This window comes from Macaca thibetana, chromosome 2 (assembly GCF_024542745.1).
Source record: "Macaca thibetana thibetana isolate TM-01 chromosome 2, ASM2454274v1, whole genome shotgun sequence".
Taxonomy (NCBI): domain Eukaryota; kingdom Metazoa; phylum Chordata; class Mammalia; order Primates; family Cercopithecidae; genus Macaca; species Macaca thibetana.
In genome coordinates, this window is record NC_065579.1 from 142,594,469 (window position 1) to 142,609,844 (window position 15,376).

General features: G+C 52.2%; 1 protein-coding gene across 11 annotated transcripts in view; it reads right to left on the bottom strand.

Moving 5' to 3' along the window:
- Positions 1–15,376, bottom strand: part of IQSEC1 (IQ motif and Sec7 domain ArfGEF 1) — a 387,620-nt gene that overhangs the window by 68,117 nt on the left and 304,127 nt on the right. Inside the window, exon 1 of one of the 11 annotated variants that reach the window (XM_050781454.1) lies at positions 3,404–3,747. The exons of 9 other annotated variants lie outside the window; for them this stretch is intronic. In XM_050781454.1, coding sequence (XP_050637411.1) covers positions 3,404–3,468 — 65 coding nt within the window. In that variant the 5' untranslated portion in view covers positions 3,469–3,747. Of the gene's footprint in view, positions 1–3,403; positions 3,748–15,376 lie in introns of those variants that run through there. One more of the 11 variants, XM_050781448.1, reaches the window with a different exon arrangement.

Sequence of the window (15,376 nt, forward strand, 5' to 3'; positions counted from 1 at the left end):
TTCACTGACAACTGGCTATGTCCGCCATGGGGCCAGGCGCTGTGCGAGGCAGGCATCGGGGTACTAGCCACAGGGCCAGGCCTCGGAGGGACACTTGCCAAATTCGGGGTACAGCCACGGCAGCCAGGATAGTGGCAGGTCCAGGTGGCACCATGCCATATTTCCACCATAAATGCCATCAACTTTGTCTCTGCAGCAGCTCACACAGTGGGAGCAGCCAGATTCTCTAAGGCCATGCCAATTAATTCTTCAAGAGCCTTAATGGCCTCTAAACTCATTACAATTTGCTTTTGAGGACAAAGGATAAATCACATTCAACAGCCTTTGAGCACATCCCCCTACACACACACACACACACACACACACACACACACGCATACGCTTCCACAGACCTCTCCTAAGGCCTCCGGTGGTGTTCAAGCCCATCTGGGCTGTGCATCATCTTGCCCCTGTGCTTACTGGGCGGATATTCCACAAGTCATCAAAATTCAAAGGAAATTTACAAAACAGGAAGAAAGAAAATCCAGCGGGTCATTGGTGCTTGGGAAGAGCAGAGTGCTGACTTGGACAAACATGGCATTTGACTGGAGTCCTCAGGATGGCCAGCTGTGCAGTGGCCTTCAGACACCCACATTCTCAGAGCACTCCATGAAGCAGTGTTATCATTCCCTTTCACAGAAGGGGAAACAGGATTGAAGGGATGCGGTAACTTGCATACACTCACGAAACTGAGCTGAGACTTGAAACAAAATCTGTTTGCTTCCCCAGGCCCTTCTTTCCTTAAGTCTCAAGCTGCCCTGGATTCCAGATTCTCCAGGCAAACCAAGATTCCACAGTCTGCAGAGTTCAGACAGATAAAACCATATGCACACACATGTACACACACATATACTGAGCTCCTGCAGCCCTGGGTACCCTGTCCAATCCTGTCCAGAAACATCTATTTGCCCAGTTGTCACACTGTTTGACTATGCAGCTGTCAGTCCTGTCCGTTTTTGAACTGAAGCTGTGTAAATATTAGTGCAACCAGTTCATAGTCCGACTTCCTTGAGTGAAGGCCTGAAAATCCCAGGGCCTCCAGAGGCCTCCATCACAACATTAGGGTTCTCCTGTAGGCTCCCCATGTGATACTCTGGCCCAGTCACTGGGTTCTCTTAGTGTGTGTACCCTTAAAAAAAACGAGGGTAAGAAGAGTCCTATGTTGTCACAAGGCTCCAACAGCAAAGCATCAAAGTGCCACACATGCTTTTGGAAAGAAGCCTGTATTTGTAGAGTGGTGCATGGTGGCATAGCTGGACTTGGGAGTGGTTATCTTGGGCCTGTTACAGACTGGGGGGGGGGGGTCCCCTGAGGTTTCTGGACCATGCTGCATCCCATCTGGGTTTAGAGAGGGGGATATGGCCAGCCCAAGGAGCATCTAGCTCTGCCTCCACAGGCCAGGGACTGGGCTGATTTCCTCTAACCCTCCCCCAAGCTTCCCATGGAACCACATACCAGGTGCTCCAGAGCAAATGGGACCCACCTGCTCTGAGGCTGATGCGTGAACTGTGGGCTATACCCAAGCGAGGCTTCTCAACCTCCAAGACCTCTGGCTCATGTTCTGAGGCTGGGGGAGCAGCTGTTCATTACCAACCCAGACCACAGAAGGATCCAAGCAGGCTTCCCTGCAGCTGGAAGATTGAGATGAGATACCCGGAGGGACTTCTAATGAGAAGGGATGTGGGACGGAGAAGTATGCAAGAGAGGTGGCTGGACACGCCAACTGGAATGGTGATACTGAAAAGGTCCTAATGGAGGGGCAGAAAAACCCCCCAGTTACTTTCAGCTCAGAGGGAGGAGGGAGGTGCAGCCAGGAGAACATGCTAATGGTTTCTTCTTCCCCACTAGACTGCTGGTTCCATGAGGACAAAGACTTCACGTTTTGTTCACTGCTATGTCCTTGGTGCCTAGAGCAGGGACTGGTACATAGCAGGCACTCAATAAACCACAGAGCCTTAGCACTGACAAGACTGAACACTCAGCCTCGATTTGCTCTCCTGCAATTGAGGATGCTGGTACCACAAGGATAAAAAGCAATTGCAATACCGGGTGGGACAGCTGATGGGCTATGAAGGCCATGGGTGTGTGTGGGATATGAATAACATGACCCCCATGTCCAGACTGCTGTCACTGATTCCAGACAGATGGTCCTGCAGCTGCAGCGTGCCTGGCCTCCACCCCAGATGCAAGGAGCAATGGGTCCTTGGGAAGCCCTACAACCCCACTTGGAGCGTCAAACCCAGAGCCCCAGGCCTCTGGGGTGAGGAAGGGGCAGAGGGGGACATATGCATGTTCTCAGTGCAACTGCTAGGCATGCGCTGCACAGTTTTTGAACGAAAGATCAAACAGTTCCAGGTGGGCTTCCTCCAGAGGGGGCCTGATATACGCCAAGTCAGCTTGTCAACAAACCCCCTTAGCCCCACCCCCCTGCTCCTCAGAAGGGCCTGCAGATAGCTCAGGGGGCAGCTGTGCTGGCCACTGGAGAGAGGAAATCAATATTCCCAGCACATACACGCACACTCTCTTTCTCCCTTTCTCTCCATAAACATGGGCCCTTGGAAGCTCAGACAGCCGCCCACAGGCCCTGAAGTAGAAAAGGGTTGGCCCCTCTGACACACCAGACTCCATCCCTGACCACACCAGGTGCACACTCATCACCACATAAACAAAGCCCCTCACATCAACACTCTGCCACAAACAGCAGCCACACACCCCAGTGCACCCCCAAGTGGCCCTGCCAGGCGCACAGTACCCAACAAAAGCTGCTGGCACACCTGGGACGCCTGTTTGTTCAGGGTCATCCACCCTCACACACACTCGGGGTCTTGCAGACAGGACAGACACATCAATCCAGACACATGCCCAATGTCTGGAATAGACAGGCCTGCAAGAGGCCTCCCTGGCAGCCCCTGCCCTGCCTGCAGTTTGAAACAGGCACAGACCCGCTGGGCACCCTCCCACCAACTCTCCTCTGCTCTCCCTCCTGCCCCTCACCTCACACCCACACCGAGTCCCACTGCTTCCCTCTCAGCCCCACAAACTCAAACTCACCCCCACACCAACTTGCACTCCAAAAGGCCCTCGATCGCACACACACTCCCATCCTGAGACCCTCCCAGGACACACAGCGCTCCTGTCCCAAGGGCGCGTCTCTCTCTCCCACGCACAAACTCGGGTCCTGTTTGCTGGTCTCCCACCCAAACCCAGTCTCGCGGACGCACCCCGCCCCGCAGGCAGCTTTCTCTCGTACGCCGGGCGCCCGGTCCCGACGGTCACCTGCACTCCCGCACACGCGTCCCCACAGCCTCCGCCAGTCCACCGCTCAGCACCCGGGAAGGCCGCTCGACCCGCGCCGCGCCCTCACCCGCTGTCAAGCTCCAGCTCCAGAAGGGACTGGGTCCTCTCCGAGTTGCAGTGCAGGCACCACATGGCGGTCGCAGCGGGAGCGGGCCGGGCCAGGAGCCGGGACCCAGGCCCAGCTGAGGCCGCCGACTCCCGCCAGCGAGCCGCCGGATCCCGGGGCCGACACTCGGCCACCCGGAGACCCGACCACCCGCCACGCGACCACGTCGGGGCTCCTGGCCCAGTGTCCGCCGGCTCCCGCGGCTCCGGCCCTGAGTCCGAACCCCAGGCCAGCCAAGCCCGCCCCTCCGCCGCCGCCCGCTTGGCGCAGCGCGAGGCCGGGCCGGAGGAATGTGGCCCTGAAGTGGGCGGGGCCGGGAGGGGGCGGGGCCGGAGGGCGAGCTGGGGGCGGGGCTGCGCACAGGGGCGGGACCGCACGGAGCGTGTGGGGAAGGGAGCGCAGGAGGCGTGGTCACACGGAGCCGAGGCAGGAGCATAGGGGGAGGGGGGTCAGGGGCGGGGCTACAGCCAGGGGCGGGGCCGAGCCGAGGCGCCGGGTGGCGAGCGCAAGGGCGGAGTCCCAGACACTGCATCCAGGTCCCAGGGCACGAAGCCTCCGGTCTGGTAGGAAGGCTCTGCGCAGCCCCTTCAACACTGGCGCCTCCCGGGAGCCATGTCTCCCTCCCCAGCGTGTAACCACAACAAATACAAAGCTCCAAACCCCCAAACAGAGCCTACTCTGCTGATGCCCACTCAACCTCTACCTATCTTGATTTTGCCTTCAGTTTAATAAAACCCGGACTTTGCTCGCCTGGACCGAACTGTGTGGTTCTGGGGCTCTGATGCGCCCCAAAGAAGGGAATGGGCCCTATCCTGAGGTTGGTACCACCCTTTTGGCGGCTTTTTGGGGAGGATCTAATGGAAAATTGCTTCTTTCTCCCTAAGCCCACCCAGCCCCCTGCCCTTTCTCCACCCAGAGACACCCTTCAAGCACCTATGACAAGCTTAAAGTAATAGTAATTAGCACTTTAGAGTTCTTTAGTGATAGCTGGCCTTCAAGGCAACACTGTGAAGTAGGTGGAGTTACCCCGGCCCCATTTTACCAATGAGTAAACTGAGGCTCAGCTTAACTGGGCCAACTCAGAGAGGGCTTCCCTCACCCTGTCCTCCTCTCCCAGGCTCTTCCTACTATGAGCGCTCACGGCTTGCAGTCCTCCATTTGTACGTTTACTTCTTTACTATCTGTCCTTGGGCTCCATGAAGGCAGGTACAGTGCTCAGCGCCCACACTTGTGGAATGCCTAGACGTGGTTGGGAGACAATAAGCAGATATGGAACAATCAAAACCCCGCCTGTCCTGGGCCACCCACCTACAAGTCCATCCCCTGGAGGGCCAGGCAGCTGGCGGGCCTGCGGGAGTCAGGAAGCTGCAAGAAGCCATCAATGCAGGGTCATTGTCTTGTGCCCTTCTGAATCTTTCATTTGGAGGCGGACAGTGAAGGAAGGGGGCTGAGGTGGCCCATCTTGCAGCAGAGGGCAACCCCTAAAAATAGTTTAGAGCACCTGGGTTCCCAGGCAAGAGGCTGAGCAGGAGCCCAGTGCCCCTTAAGCCAGTTAGAGCACCTGGGTTCCGAGGCAAGAGGCTGAGCAGGAACCCAGTGCCCCTTCATTGCCCATCTCCACATTCCCCTTCTCAGCTTCCCATGTTTTCTTTGCTCTGTTAAAAATAAATGAAGACACAGAATCGGGGGAAATATTTGCAAATCATGTATCTAATAAGGGTCTAGTGTCCACAGTATATAAAGAACTCTTACAATTCAAAAGTAACAAGGCAAATAAGCCAATTTAAAAACAGGCAAGGTGTCTGAATAGATATTTCTCCAAAGACAATCTACAAGTGGCCAATAAGCACATGAAAAGATGCTCTCAACCTCACTAATCTTTAGGGAACTGTAAATCAAGACCGCAATACAACCTCACACTCACAAGGAAGGCTATAATAAAAAAGATGGACAAAAGTACCTATACATAGAGGGCTCTGGAAAGAGAAGAACACTAGGCTGCACTGCTCAAAGACCACAGCCACATCTGGCATCTGTCGTAGTTAGGGCAGGGGTAGGGAGCTGGGAGAGGATAGGGTAGAAATGACCCAGTTGAGGGCAGAGGCAGCAGGAAACTCCCACCCCTGTCTGAAGTGCTCTCTAAAAATAGACTGCAATAAATGGAGCCAAAAGAATTCCCCCAGCCCAGCTGTTGGAGCACTCTGGACACAGGCTTTGACAGCCTCACCATCCGGATTGTCCAAGAATTTCAGGCACTTCTCCAGGCCCAGGGCCCTGCCGCCCAGCAGGATGGTCTTGGGGACATTGTCTCGGCTGGGATTTAGAAGGGGATTGAATTTCCCTGTTAGGATTTGGAATACCAGATGATGGACTCTCTGGAAACCAAATGCATCTTGATTCTCTTGTTTTATCTTTCTGCAAAGTGTGCCTCTTGCTCCTGCTCTGCTAGCTGCCTTGCAGATTAATAATTTAGGGAACTGTGAGCAGAAGCAAGAAAAGTTCCAGCCTAGAGAGGCAGAGAAGGCCAATTTTTCTGCAGAAATGACCAGACTGGTCAGAATCCTTGCATGTACCATTAGGACAAATTGCTTAGCTTTCTGAGTCTCCGTTTCTGCAACTGTAAAGAGTGGCTCAGCGGCCACCTCTACCCCAGCTAATTCACCTTGCTGTTTAATTTAATTTAGCAAGCATTAATTAGTACTTACTCTGAGGCCTCAGTGGGGAAACACTGCTGTGACAAGTATTCCTCAGTATGGTGTCATGACAGTGGAGGAAAGAGCCTGTAATTCTGCCCCAGGAGAGGCTCTAATGGGGGGACATTTTGGGTTGGACCTTGAGGCATGAATAGGGTCCCACGTATGGGGTCAAAGGATGCAAAAAGTCATGGAAATGTTTAGTTCCACTGTATCAACCCAGGTTTTAGTCCTGAGCTGCTTGCCTTGGCCCATTTCACATGCTACAACCCGACTTTATCTCTATGCTACCTGGCTTCTGACAGCCTCCAGTCTTTCCACAGCCTCCCTGCCTTCCTCCAGCTGGACGTGTGGCACTCTCCCAAAGCCCAGCCTTTGCAGCCCCTCTCTCCAAGTTGTCAGGATCAAGCCCAGCCTCTCTGCACAGCCAGCCTCGTGGCCTGTGTAGCCTGGTTCATCTCTCCAGCTCTTACCTCTCCTCCTGCCCACTCTATGCCTGCCACACCTCCAGCAATACTAAGCTTCTTTCAGTTCCCCACACTCCCCACTGTGCCTGGCTCAGAGCTAGGACCTTGGTTTTCAGCTTCCTATGTCACTGCTCCCAGAAAGACACCCATGACCAGCCCCTAGTCCAAGTCAGAAACTCCTCTTACATGGCATCAGGTTACACCGCACCTGCTCGCTTATACCAGTGAGCTGTATTCCAACTGCTAAGGCTGGTTCTATGTCCTTCCCTGCAGCAGCCCCTGTGCTGACAGTGGAGCCTGGTACACAGAAGGTCTTCAACAGCTGAATACACCAAAGGTTGGTAAACCATGGCCTGAGAGCCAAGTCCAGCCTGCTGCCTGTTTTTTAAAAATAAAGGTTTATTGGAACAGAGCCATGCTCATCCACTTATGTATTGTCAATGGCTTCTTCGGGACTATGATGATGAAGTTAAACAGTTACAACAGAGACACATGACCTGCAAAACATACAATATTATGCAGCCCTTCTCTGAAATAAATGAAACTCTCCTGAGGGAGTCTTACATTGGCTCCAACTACCCTGGCAAACCCCCTGCGTGTTCAGCCAGACACCCCATGCAAGAGCAGAATCCAAACATCATGGGGGAAGACAGTGATTGAAATGATAGGGCTGGGCCAGATGATCCTCAGACGTGATGGCCACAAGATGGGGTGCACTGTTGAGAATGAATCCTACAGCGCCACTTGCTCGTGTGTACACAGACACATAGAGGCATGCCCAAGGATATTAATTATTTGAAAAAGCAGAACTCAGGGGAGGTAACATGCAATGCCTCTCAATGCGGACTGGTTAAGTAAATTGTATTACACTCATCAATGGAGTCCCATGTTAAAAAGATGGCAGCAGCATCTTGCATACTTATAGGAAAAGATCTGAGACACAATACTGTGATAGAAAGTCCAGAAAAACGTGAAGTGTACTTATAAAAGAACACTAGTATGCTTATATAAGATTGTATAATCATAGATTACTTCTTAAAAGAGACCCAAGAGACAGGTACCAGTGCTTGCCTCTGGGAAGGGAAACTGAGAGGTTCCAGAAATTCACAGAGAAGGCCTCTGCCCACTAGGCTTCAGATCTAGGTGGGACAGGGGTGGGCAGGAGAATGGAGAACTTTTCACTCTATGAACACTTAAAGTTTTCAAAATTTTAGGCCGAGCATGGTGGCTCACACCTGTAATCCCAACACTTTGGGAGGCTGAGGTAGGTGGGTCACCTGAGGTCAGGAGTTTAAGACTAGCCTGGCCAACATGGTGAAACCCTGTCTCTACAAAAATATAAAAATTAGCCAGGCATGGTGGCAGGTGCCTGTAGTCCCAGCTACTCGGGAGGCTGGGGCAGGAGAATTGCTTGAACCCGGGAGGCGGAGGTCGCAGTGAGCCGAGATTGTGCCATTGCATTCCAGCCTGGGAGACAGAGCAAGACTCTGTAACCTCCCCCGCCAAAAAATAATTTTTAAACAAGTGTTTGTTACTTTAAAAAAAGCCAGTTATGGGCCAGGTGTGGTGGCTCACCCAAAGTCAGGAGTTCAAGACCAGCCTGGCCAACATGGTGAAACCCCGTCTCTACTAAAAATACAAAAATTAGCCAGGCATGGTGGCGAGTGCCTGTAATCCTAGCTACTCAGGAGGCTGAGGCAAGAGAATCGCTTGAACACGGGAGGTGGAGGTTGCAGTGAACCGAGATCATGCCACTGCACTCCAGCCTTGGCAACAGGGTGAGACTCCATCTCAAAAAAAAAACGACCAGTTATGGATTGGACTGGAACCAATACAATTTGTGTGTGTGTGTGTGTGTGTGCGCGCGCGCCAGTGAAGCCTGGGCAACATGTCGAAATCCCATCTCTACAAAAACACAGAAAAATTAGCTAGGCATGGTGGCATGTGCCTGTAGTCGCAGCTACTCAGGAGGATCACCTGAGCATAGGAAGGTCAAGGGTGTGGTGAGCCGTGATTGTGCCACTGCATTCCTGCCTGGATGACAGACTGAGATCATGTCGCCAAAAAAAAAAAAAAAAAGCGCCAGTGAAATGAGGAAATCAAGGGACTGAAGGTCTTCTGACAACTTCTAGGAGGCTCTGAAGTCCACCAGAGCTAGTCCACAAAGACCCCAAATGCTTGATGGTACTTAAGCCACCTCTCGGGCTACTTCAGGTTCCTCATCTTTCAAGCAGGTTGTGTCTTACCGACAACCATAAAAATCAATAAGAGTTGTGCTGTAGCACATTTTGAGCTTCTGCTCACTGTCTGTTCACCACCACTATGTTACCATTCATCTTACGAAATGAGCATTCCCCATCACAGTTAGCATGCTGGGTCTGCGAGGGAGCTCTGTGGCCGCCACTCAGCCCCAATTCCTCAATTTACAGACAGGGAAACTGAGGTCCAGAGAGGTGGAGGGATGTGCCCCAGGAACTATAAACACTGACACTGACCCGAGGCTTCATGCCACACTGGCCACCACAATACAGCACCCAGCCTGGACAATACAGCACCCACCTGGACAATACAGCACCCAGCCTGGGTGGATGAGTTTTAAGACCACACCATTCTCATCCAAATATGGAATAGAACCTATTCCTATGACTGTTAGATGCAGTAAAAAGCCAGAGACAGCTGCATGGAACACAGCACTCTGTAGAGTGGCACCTCAGGGAAGCCAGTCCATCCCCCCAGAACAGAAATGTTTCCACATAAATAAAGCTGTTCTTATCAAGTGCCAAATTATCTTTAAAATTCCAACCATTTTCCACAGAAACCACTTGTGAATTTGGGACGTGCCATATCTTACTAAACAAAGTAAATGGAATGAACTAGGGATTGCTGGAGGTGATGCAGGGTTGTCCACCCTGACCTAGGTCTGTGGCCCGGGTTTCCTGCGTGATACTGAACTGCTCAGGCACCACCTGTATTGTCATCTAGCTCCTGCCTGTCTTTCCAGCCTCATTCCCAGCTGTGATCCCTACGACACAGCCACTCCCAGAATGCACCCTGCACTTCCCGGCCCCAGTGCCTTTGTTTATCCTGTTCCTACTTCCTGGGTTGTTGCTCCATCTGATTGGCAATGTCTTACTCAATCTTCAAAGCCCAGTTCAAATGTCTCTTTCTCTTTAAGGCCTCCCCTAATCCCTCTACCCCCAGGCAGAGCAAGAACCCCTTACTTAAGACTGTGGGCACCTTGAAGGTAAGGACCATTGCTCTCCATGCACCTTCCTGGTGGTGGGGCCCAGACACTGCCACTGTGCTGTGTAACTGGCCTGGTTCCAGACAGCTACCATAGCCCTAGGGGAATTCATCCCAACCACAATGGTACTTGGGTTGGCCAAGACCCCAACCATGACTAATTTTAAAGCAGCCTTACCCCACTTACCCTGATGTGATTATTAGGCATTGCATGCCTATATCGAAATATCTCCTGTGACCCATAAATATATACACCTACTGTGCACCCACAAAAATCAAAAATTAAATAAACACAGTGGCCTTAATGGTAAAGTCTGAAGGAGCCACCAAGACCCAGTGCTGCCCACCCATTGTTCAGATGAGGCAGCTGAGGCTCACAGAAGCAGGGACCACTTCCCCAAGTCACACTGGGACACATCCAAGAACTGGTTATCTGGCTTCCTTTCCCCAGCTCCTTCTGCACTGCTAAGACCTAAGACCCATCGTGGTTTGAGGTGTCAGGAGGCTCTGTTTTCTTGTGGTCTTTAGATGAATAAAAATTAGACGCAGCTGTTATGGTGCCATTAGTTGACAAACGGACTCACACAGGCTGAGGATGCATGGGAAAGACCCTGAGGGAGGGGCTGCAATAAAGAACCACACAGCTAGGACACAGCATCCCACGAAAGGAGAAACGAAACCCAGCATGGGTACAGGTGGCTCTGCCAGGGCTCTGAGGAGCCTGGCACATGACGGGTGCTTGGTGGTTGGTGAGGGTTTTCTTTAGCACACAAAACAGCCAGGAATGGTCACCTCCTCCAAGAAGCCCTCCAAGCCTGGATCCCCAGAGCACTCCATGATTCTAGGTCCTCGGTGACCAGTGCAATCCCTGCCACACAGGGAATGCTGGTCTGTTGTAAACATGAAAGAAGGTGGTGAGAATATGCTTGTCACATCCCTCATCAGTCTGGCTGCTCTTGTGGCCACACCCCATCCCTCCTGGTCTCCCTGCAGAGCCCAGCTAGGTGAGCTGGACTGCTTGTCCCAAATCCAGGGGCAGGGCCTGCAGGGAACAGTCCTGTGGTGTCCGAAGGGCAGCTACTTGAGTTATGGGTCTCTATTCGAGTGGAAGGGAAATGGCCATTTGCCAGCTTTCCCGCAGGATTCAAGGGGCAAGACAACTTCAGGAGGAAATTCCACTGAGCTGCTGCCTCCATCGGTAGAGGACTCTTCCCTAAACTTCCCCCATCACACTGCCATCACCCTTCTCATTCAGGTGCCTGCCAGCCCCCGCCGACAATCAAAAATGCCCCCACTTCAGCCCTTCATACTCATTCCTCCTTCCCTGGTAGGTGGCACAGGGAGCCACAGCAGCACCCTCAGGGAGTGCGGACACTTATGCTGGGTGGGCTTGGACCTCTGAGGCACAGCTCCTGGAACAGGGCTCCAGGCTCCTGCAGGTGTCGCCCGTGAGCTCTCTGTGCCCCAGATGGAAGAGGCAGGCCTGTGGGCAGCAGGCCCAGCAGATATCCCAGCCCCGCCATGTGACCCCACACAGTTACTATGCTTCCCAGGGCCTCAGCATCTTCAGCCTCAAAGTGGGGATGGTGCCACCTTCCTTGCAGGCTCAGTGTGAAGCTTGGCAATGATACCCATGACTGCCTAGCCAGGGCTGGGCACACAGCAGCCCTTCAGAGCCTGCAAGTTCCTCCCCTTGCTTCACTGTGGCCCTGGCACCTTCCACAGGGGCCAAAGTGCAAGAGGAGCCAAGGTGTGCTGAGTGAATAAGCACCCTTTCCAGCCATAGGCTGTGTCCCACAATAGGGATGCTCATGGCTTATGGAGGCTCCACGTTCTGGAGCATGATCTTGAATCTTGGGCAAGTGGTTTGGTCTTCCTAAGCCTCCTTTCCCAACTCTCTGCCTCTTCTTGCCTCTTCCTGCAGCCTCCTCTCACAGGGCACACAGTCTGGGCCAGGCACTTTACAGAAGCACCCACACTTAATCCTCAACAACCTTCCATTTTACAGATACACAGACTCAGAGAGGTTGAATAACTTATGTAAGGCCACACAGCTAGTACCTGGCTGAATCAGGGATTTGAGCCCAGGTTCATTTGGTCTCCAAATCACGAACTTAACCATGAAGCTCCACAGTCCCTCTTCCCCCATATCCAAGGTTCTTATTGAATGCAGGTTCTGTGCTAAATGCACGACAGGTCATCTCATTTAAGGCTCACAATGGAACTCTAAGGTAGGGACTATACTATCCGCCCATCCAGAAAAAGAAACCAAGGCTCAGAAAGGTTAAGGAATTTGTTTAAGGGCAAAGCGCTAATGAGGGATGAGAACCCAGGACTGAGTCCCAGGTTCATTCTTACAACACTATTCCATTTGACCTTCAAGGCCCAGGAGGAAGACCTCTGCAGGGAGAAAGTCTCCGCCTTGGCTGATGTGTGAGTAACCAAAGCAACCTTGGCATCTGCCCCCCAAGGGCCTGCAGAGGCAGACTCCTGGCTCAGCTCCCTTCTTGGCTGTATAGCCTTGGGTGTCACTTCTCTGAGCCTCAGTTTCCTCCTCTGTGAAACAGAACTGAATAATAATCCATGTCTCTGAGGTTGCCGAAAAGAATTCAGTGAGCCATCTGGTGCTGCGCCTCAGCGGTGCTCTGCTTACACCCAGCCTGCTCCCTGAACCCCACTCCCAGACCGTACACCACTCCCCACTTCCTTTGCTGCACTCTCCTCCTGGGGTCTGCCCTGGCCCTCTGGAAGGGAGTGACACTAGGGAAAAGCAGGAGGGGGGCAGCAGTGGCCGCCTCAGGAGGGACTCTGCCAGCCCTGCTGAGCGTGCCCTGCTGAGCGTACCCCACAAGTCCAGGCGGGGTCACAGTGGGGGAGTGGTCCTTGCCTTTTCCCCACCTTTTCCCCGGCTGCCTGCGCCTCGCCATTCCTCACTCAAGAAAGCACATCCTCCGGTGGAGCCAACACTTACAGGGCCCCTTGCAGATCCCCCGGGAGCCTGGGACCAGGGCAGAATTGGGTTCTGCAGCTTCTAAGCCCCGCCCTCAGGTCTAGAGTCTGGGAGAGAGACAGACCTCATACGTGAAGAGCTCTAAGACAATACACACATGCTCTGTCACTTCTTCCTTGGGACTTTCCTGAACCTTCATCCACATTCTCTCTGTCTCATCAATTCGCTTTAAAGCCCATCTCACAGTCCATCATTATCTGGCTTAATCACTTGTGTACTCACTGTCACTTCCACCAGAATGTAGCTCTGCAACTTTGTTCATTTGCCACTGTATCCCCTGCCTCTAGACGGTGCCCGGTCTATAGCAGGTGCTCAATAAATGTCTGCTGGACAGGCAAATCACGTTGATCCAGATTCACTCTGGTTTAGGGACCACCCACAGCACTAAGGCAGGTCTCTTTCCCTCTCTCCATGCTCATCCTTGTCTCAATCTCAGCAATGCCCTGCACCCCACCCCTCTTTATACCATACAGAGATTCGGGAAGGGCTGAAAATGGTTTTTCAATATCACTTGATTCTCATCTCTAGTGTGCTAGGGGAGCCCAGTATTTAAAGGAACCCATCAGCTAAAGATTTTATTTAAAAGGAGGCATCAGGCTGGGCACAGCGGCTCACGCCTGTAATCCCGGCACTTTGGGAGGCTGAGGCAGGCAGATTGCTTGAGCCCAGGAGTTAGAGACTAGCCTGGGCAACATGGCGAAACCTCATCTCTACTAAAAATATAAAAAATTAGCCGGGTGTGGTGGCACATGCCTGTGGTCCCATCTACTAGGGAGGTTGGTGGGAGGATCACCTGAGCCCAGGAGTTCAAGGCTGCAGTGAGCCATGACTGCACCACTGCACTCCAGCCTGGGCAACAGTGTAAAATCTTGTCTCAAGGGGAAGGAAAAAAGCGCCATCCCTTTGGCAAAATGAATGGCCATCCTTGATATACTTGGGTTTCTTTCCTGGTAGCTTTACCCAAACTGGGGCTTATCTGCATATGAAAATGGGTGGAGAAACTGAGGGAATCTAGAAAAAAATATAAACAGAAAGCTGCAAGGGCTTGCCCTCCTTCAGAACATCTCACCTGGATGTCACTAGCTTAGACGCTGTGGCAGGGCCGGGGCTGCATTCCTGGTAGCTGTTGGGGAGACAATCTGCTGCCTTTTACATAGTGAGTTCACACCAAAGAACAGCTCCCAAGGGAGTGCAGGGCCTCGGCTGTAATGAATAGATACGTTCATTTATAATAAGTGCTGGGGTCACCTGTTTTGTAAATGGATGCCATTAAGTGCTCCTAAATCAACAGTGTCTCCTAAGTGAGTTAAATATTCCCTTTTGCAGTCTTCTTTATGTTATTGATTTAAACACCTTCTTTTGTCCCAGTGGACGGAAGACCTGACCCAACTCCACTGATTCAGAATTAATGGAGGCAGGACATGTGTGATGTGTGATTCACTGTTTGAATACATCTGTCATTGAGAATGTGTGCATTCCTGAATGTGCTCAACAACTTCCCAGCATACCTTCCCACCTACTATGTGTTAGGCACTAAGCATCTCAGAGGCTGCAGATGTGGGCCCTACCCTCAGGAAACTCAGTTGGGTATGGGGAGTGAAAGTAATTCACAATTGGCGTCAGCCACATTCCTGCATGAGTTCATGTAATCCTGACAGCAATTCTACAAGGTGCGGATTGTTTTCTGATTTATCACAGACGCCTTGAAGCCTAGAGAAGGTAAGTAATTTGCCCTAAGACACACAGCCCATGTGTGATGAAGCTGGGATTACAGCCCAGTAGGCCGACACTCAGCCTGTGTTCCTTGCACTCCAACAGTTGTCCTCAAAGTGGGGTCCTAGAAACAGCAGCAGCAGCAGCCTCAGCTGGGAATCATTTGAAATGCAAATTCTCACCCTCCAGATGATTGTAATACCTGCTGCAGTTTAAGAATGTTTGGACAGGGCCAGGCGCGGTGGCTGACGCCTATAATCCCAGCACTTTGGGAGGCTGAGGTGGGCAGATCACATGGTCAGGAGTTCGAGATAAGCCTGGCCAATATGGTGAAACCCCATCTCTACTGAAAAAACAAAAAACTACAAAAATTAGCCAGGCGTGGGGTGGCACCTGTAATCCCAGCTACTTGGGAGGCTGAGGCAGGAGAATCGCTTGAAACCAGGAGGTGGAGGTTGCAGTAAACAGAGATTGCACCACTGCACTCCAGCCTGGGCGACAGAGTGAGACTCGGTCTCAAAAAAAAAAAAAAAAATTTTTTTTTCCCCATGACAGGAAGCCACTAAATGCAGTAATAGGAGCAACCTGGTAGACAGGCAGGAATGACTGCTACCTGGTGGAGTAGGGAAGGCTTCCTGTAGGAGTTGATGCCTCTCTTGGGATTTGCGGCATGAATGGGAATTCACTGGGTGGCCCAGCAGAAGAAAGGCATTGCGGGTACATGAAGTGGCAAGGGCAAAGGCTTGGTGAACTTGGGAAAATATTCCTGTAGTTCTGCATCTACGTGGGGCATGAAGTGTGGGGACGG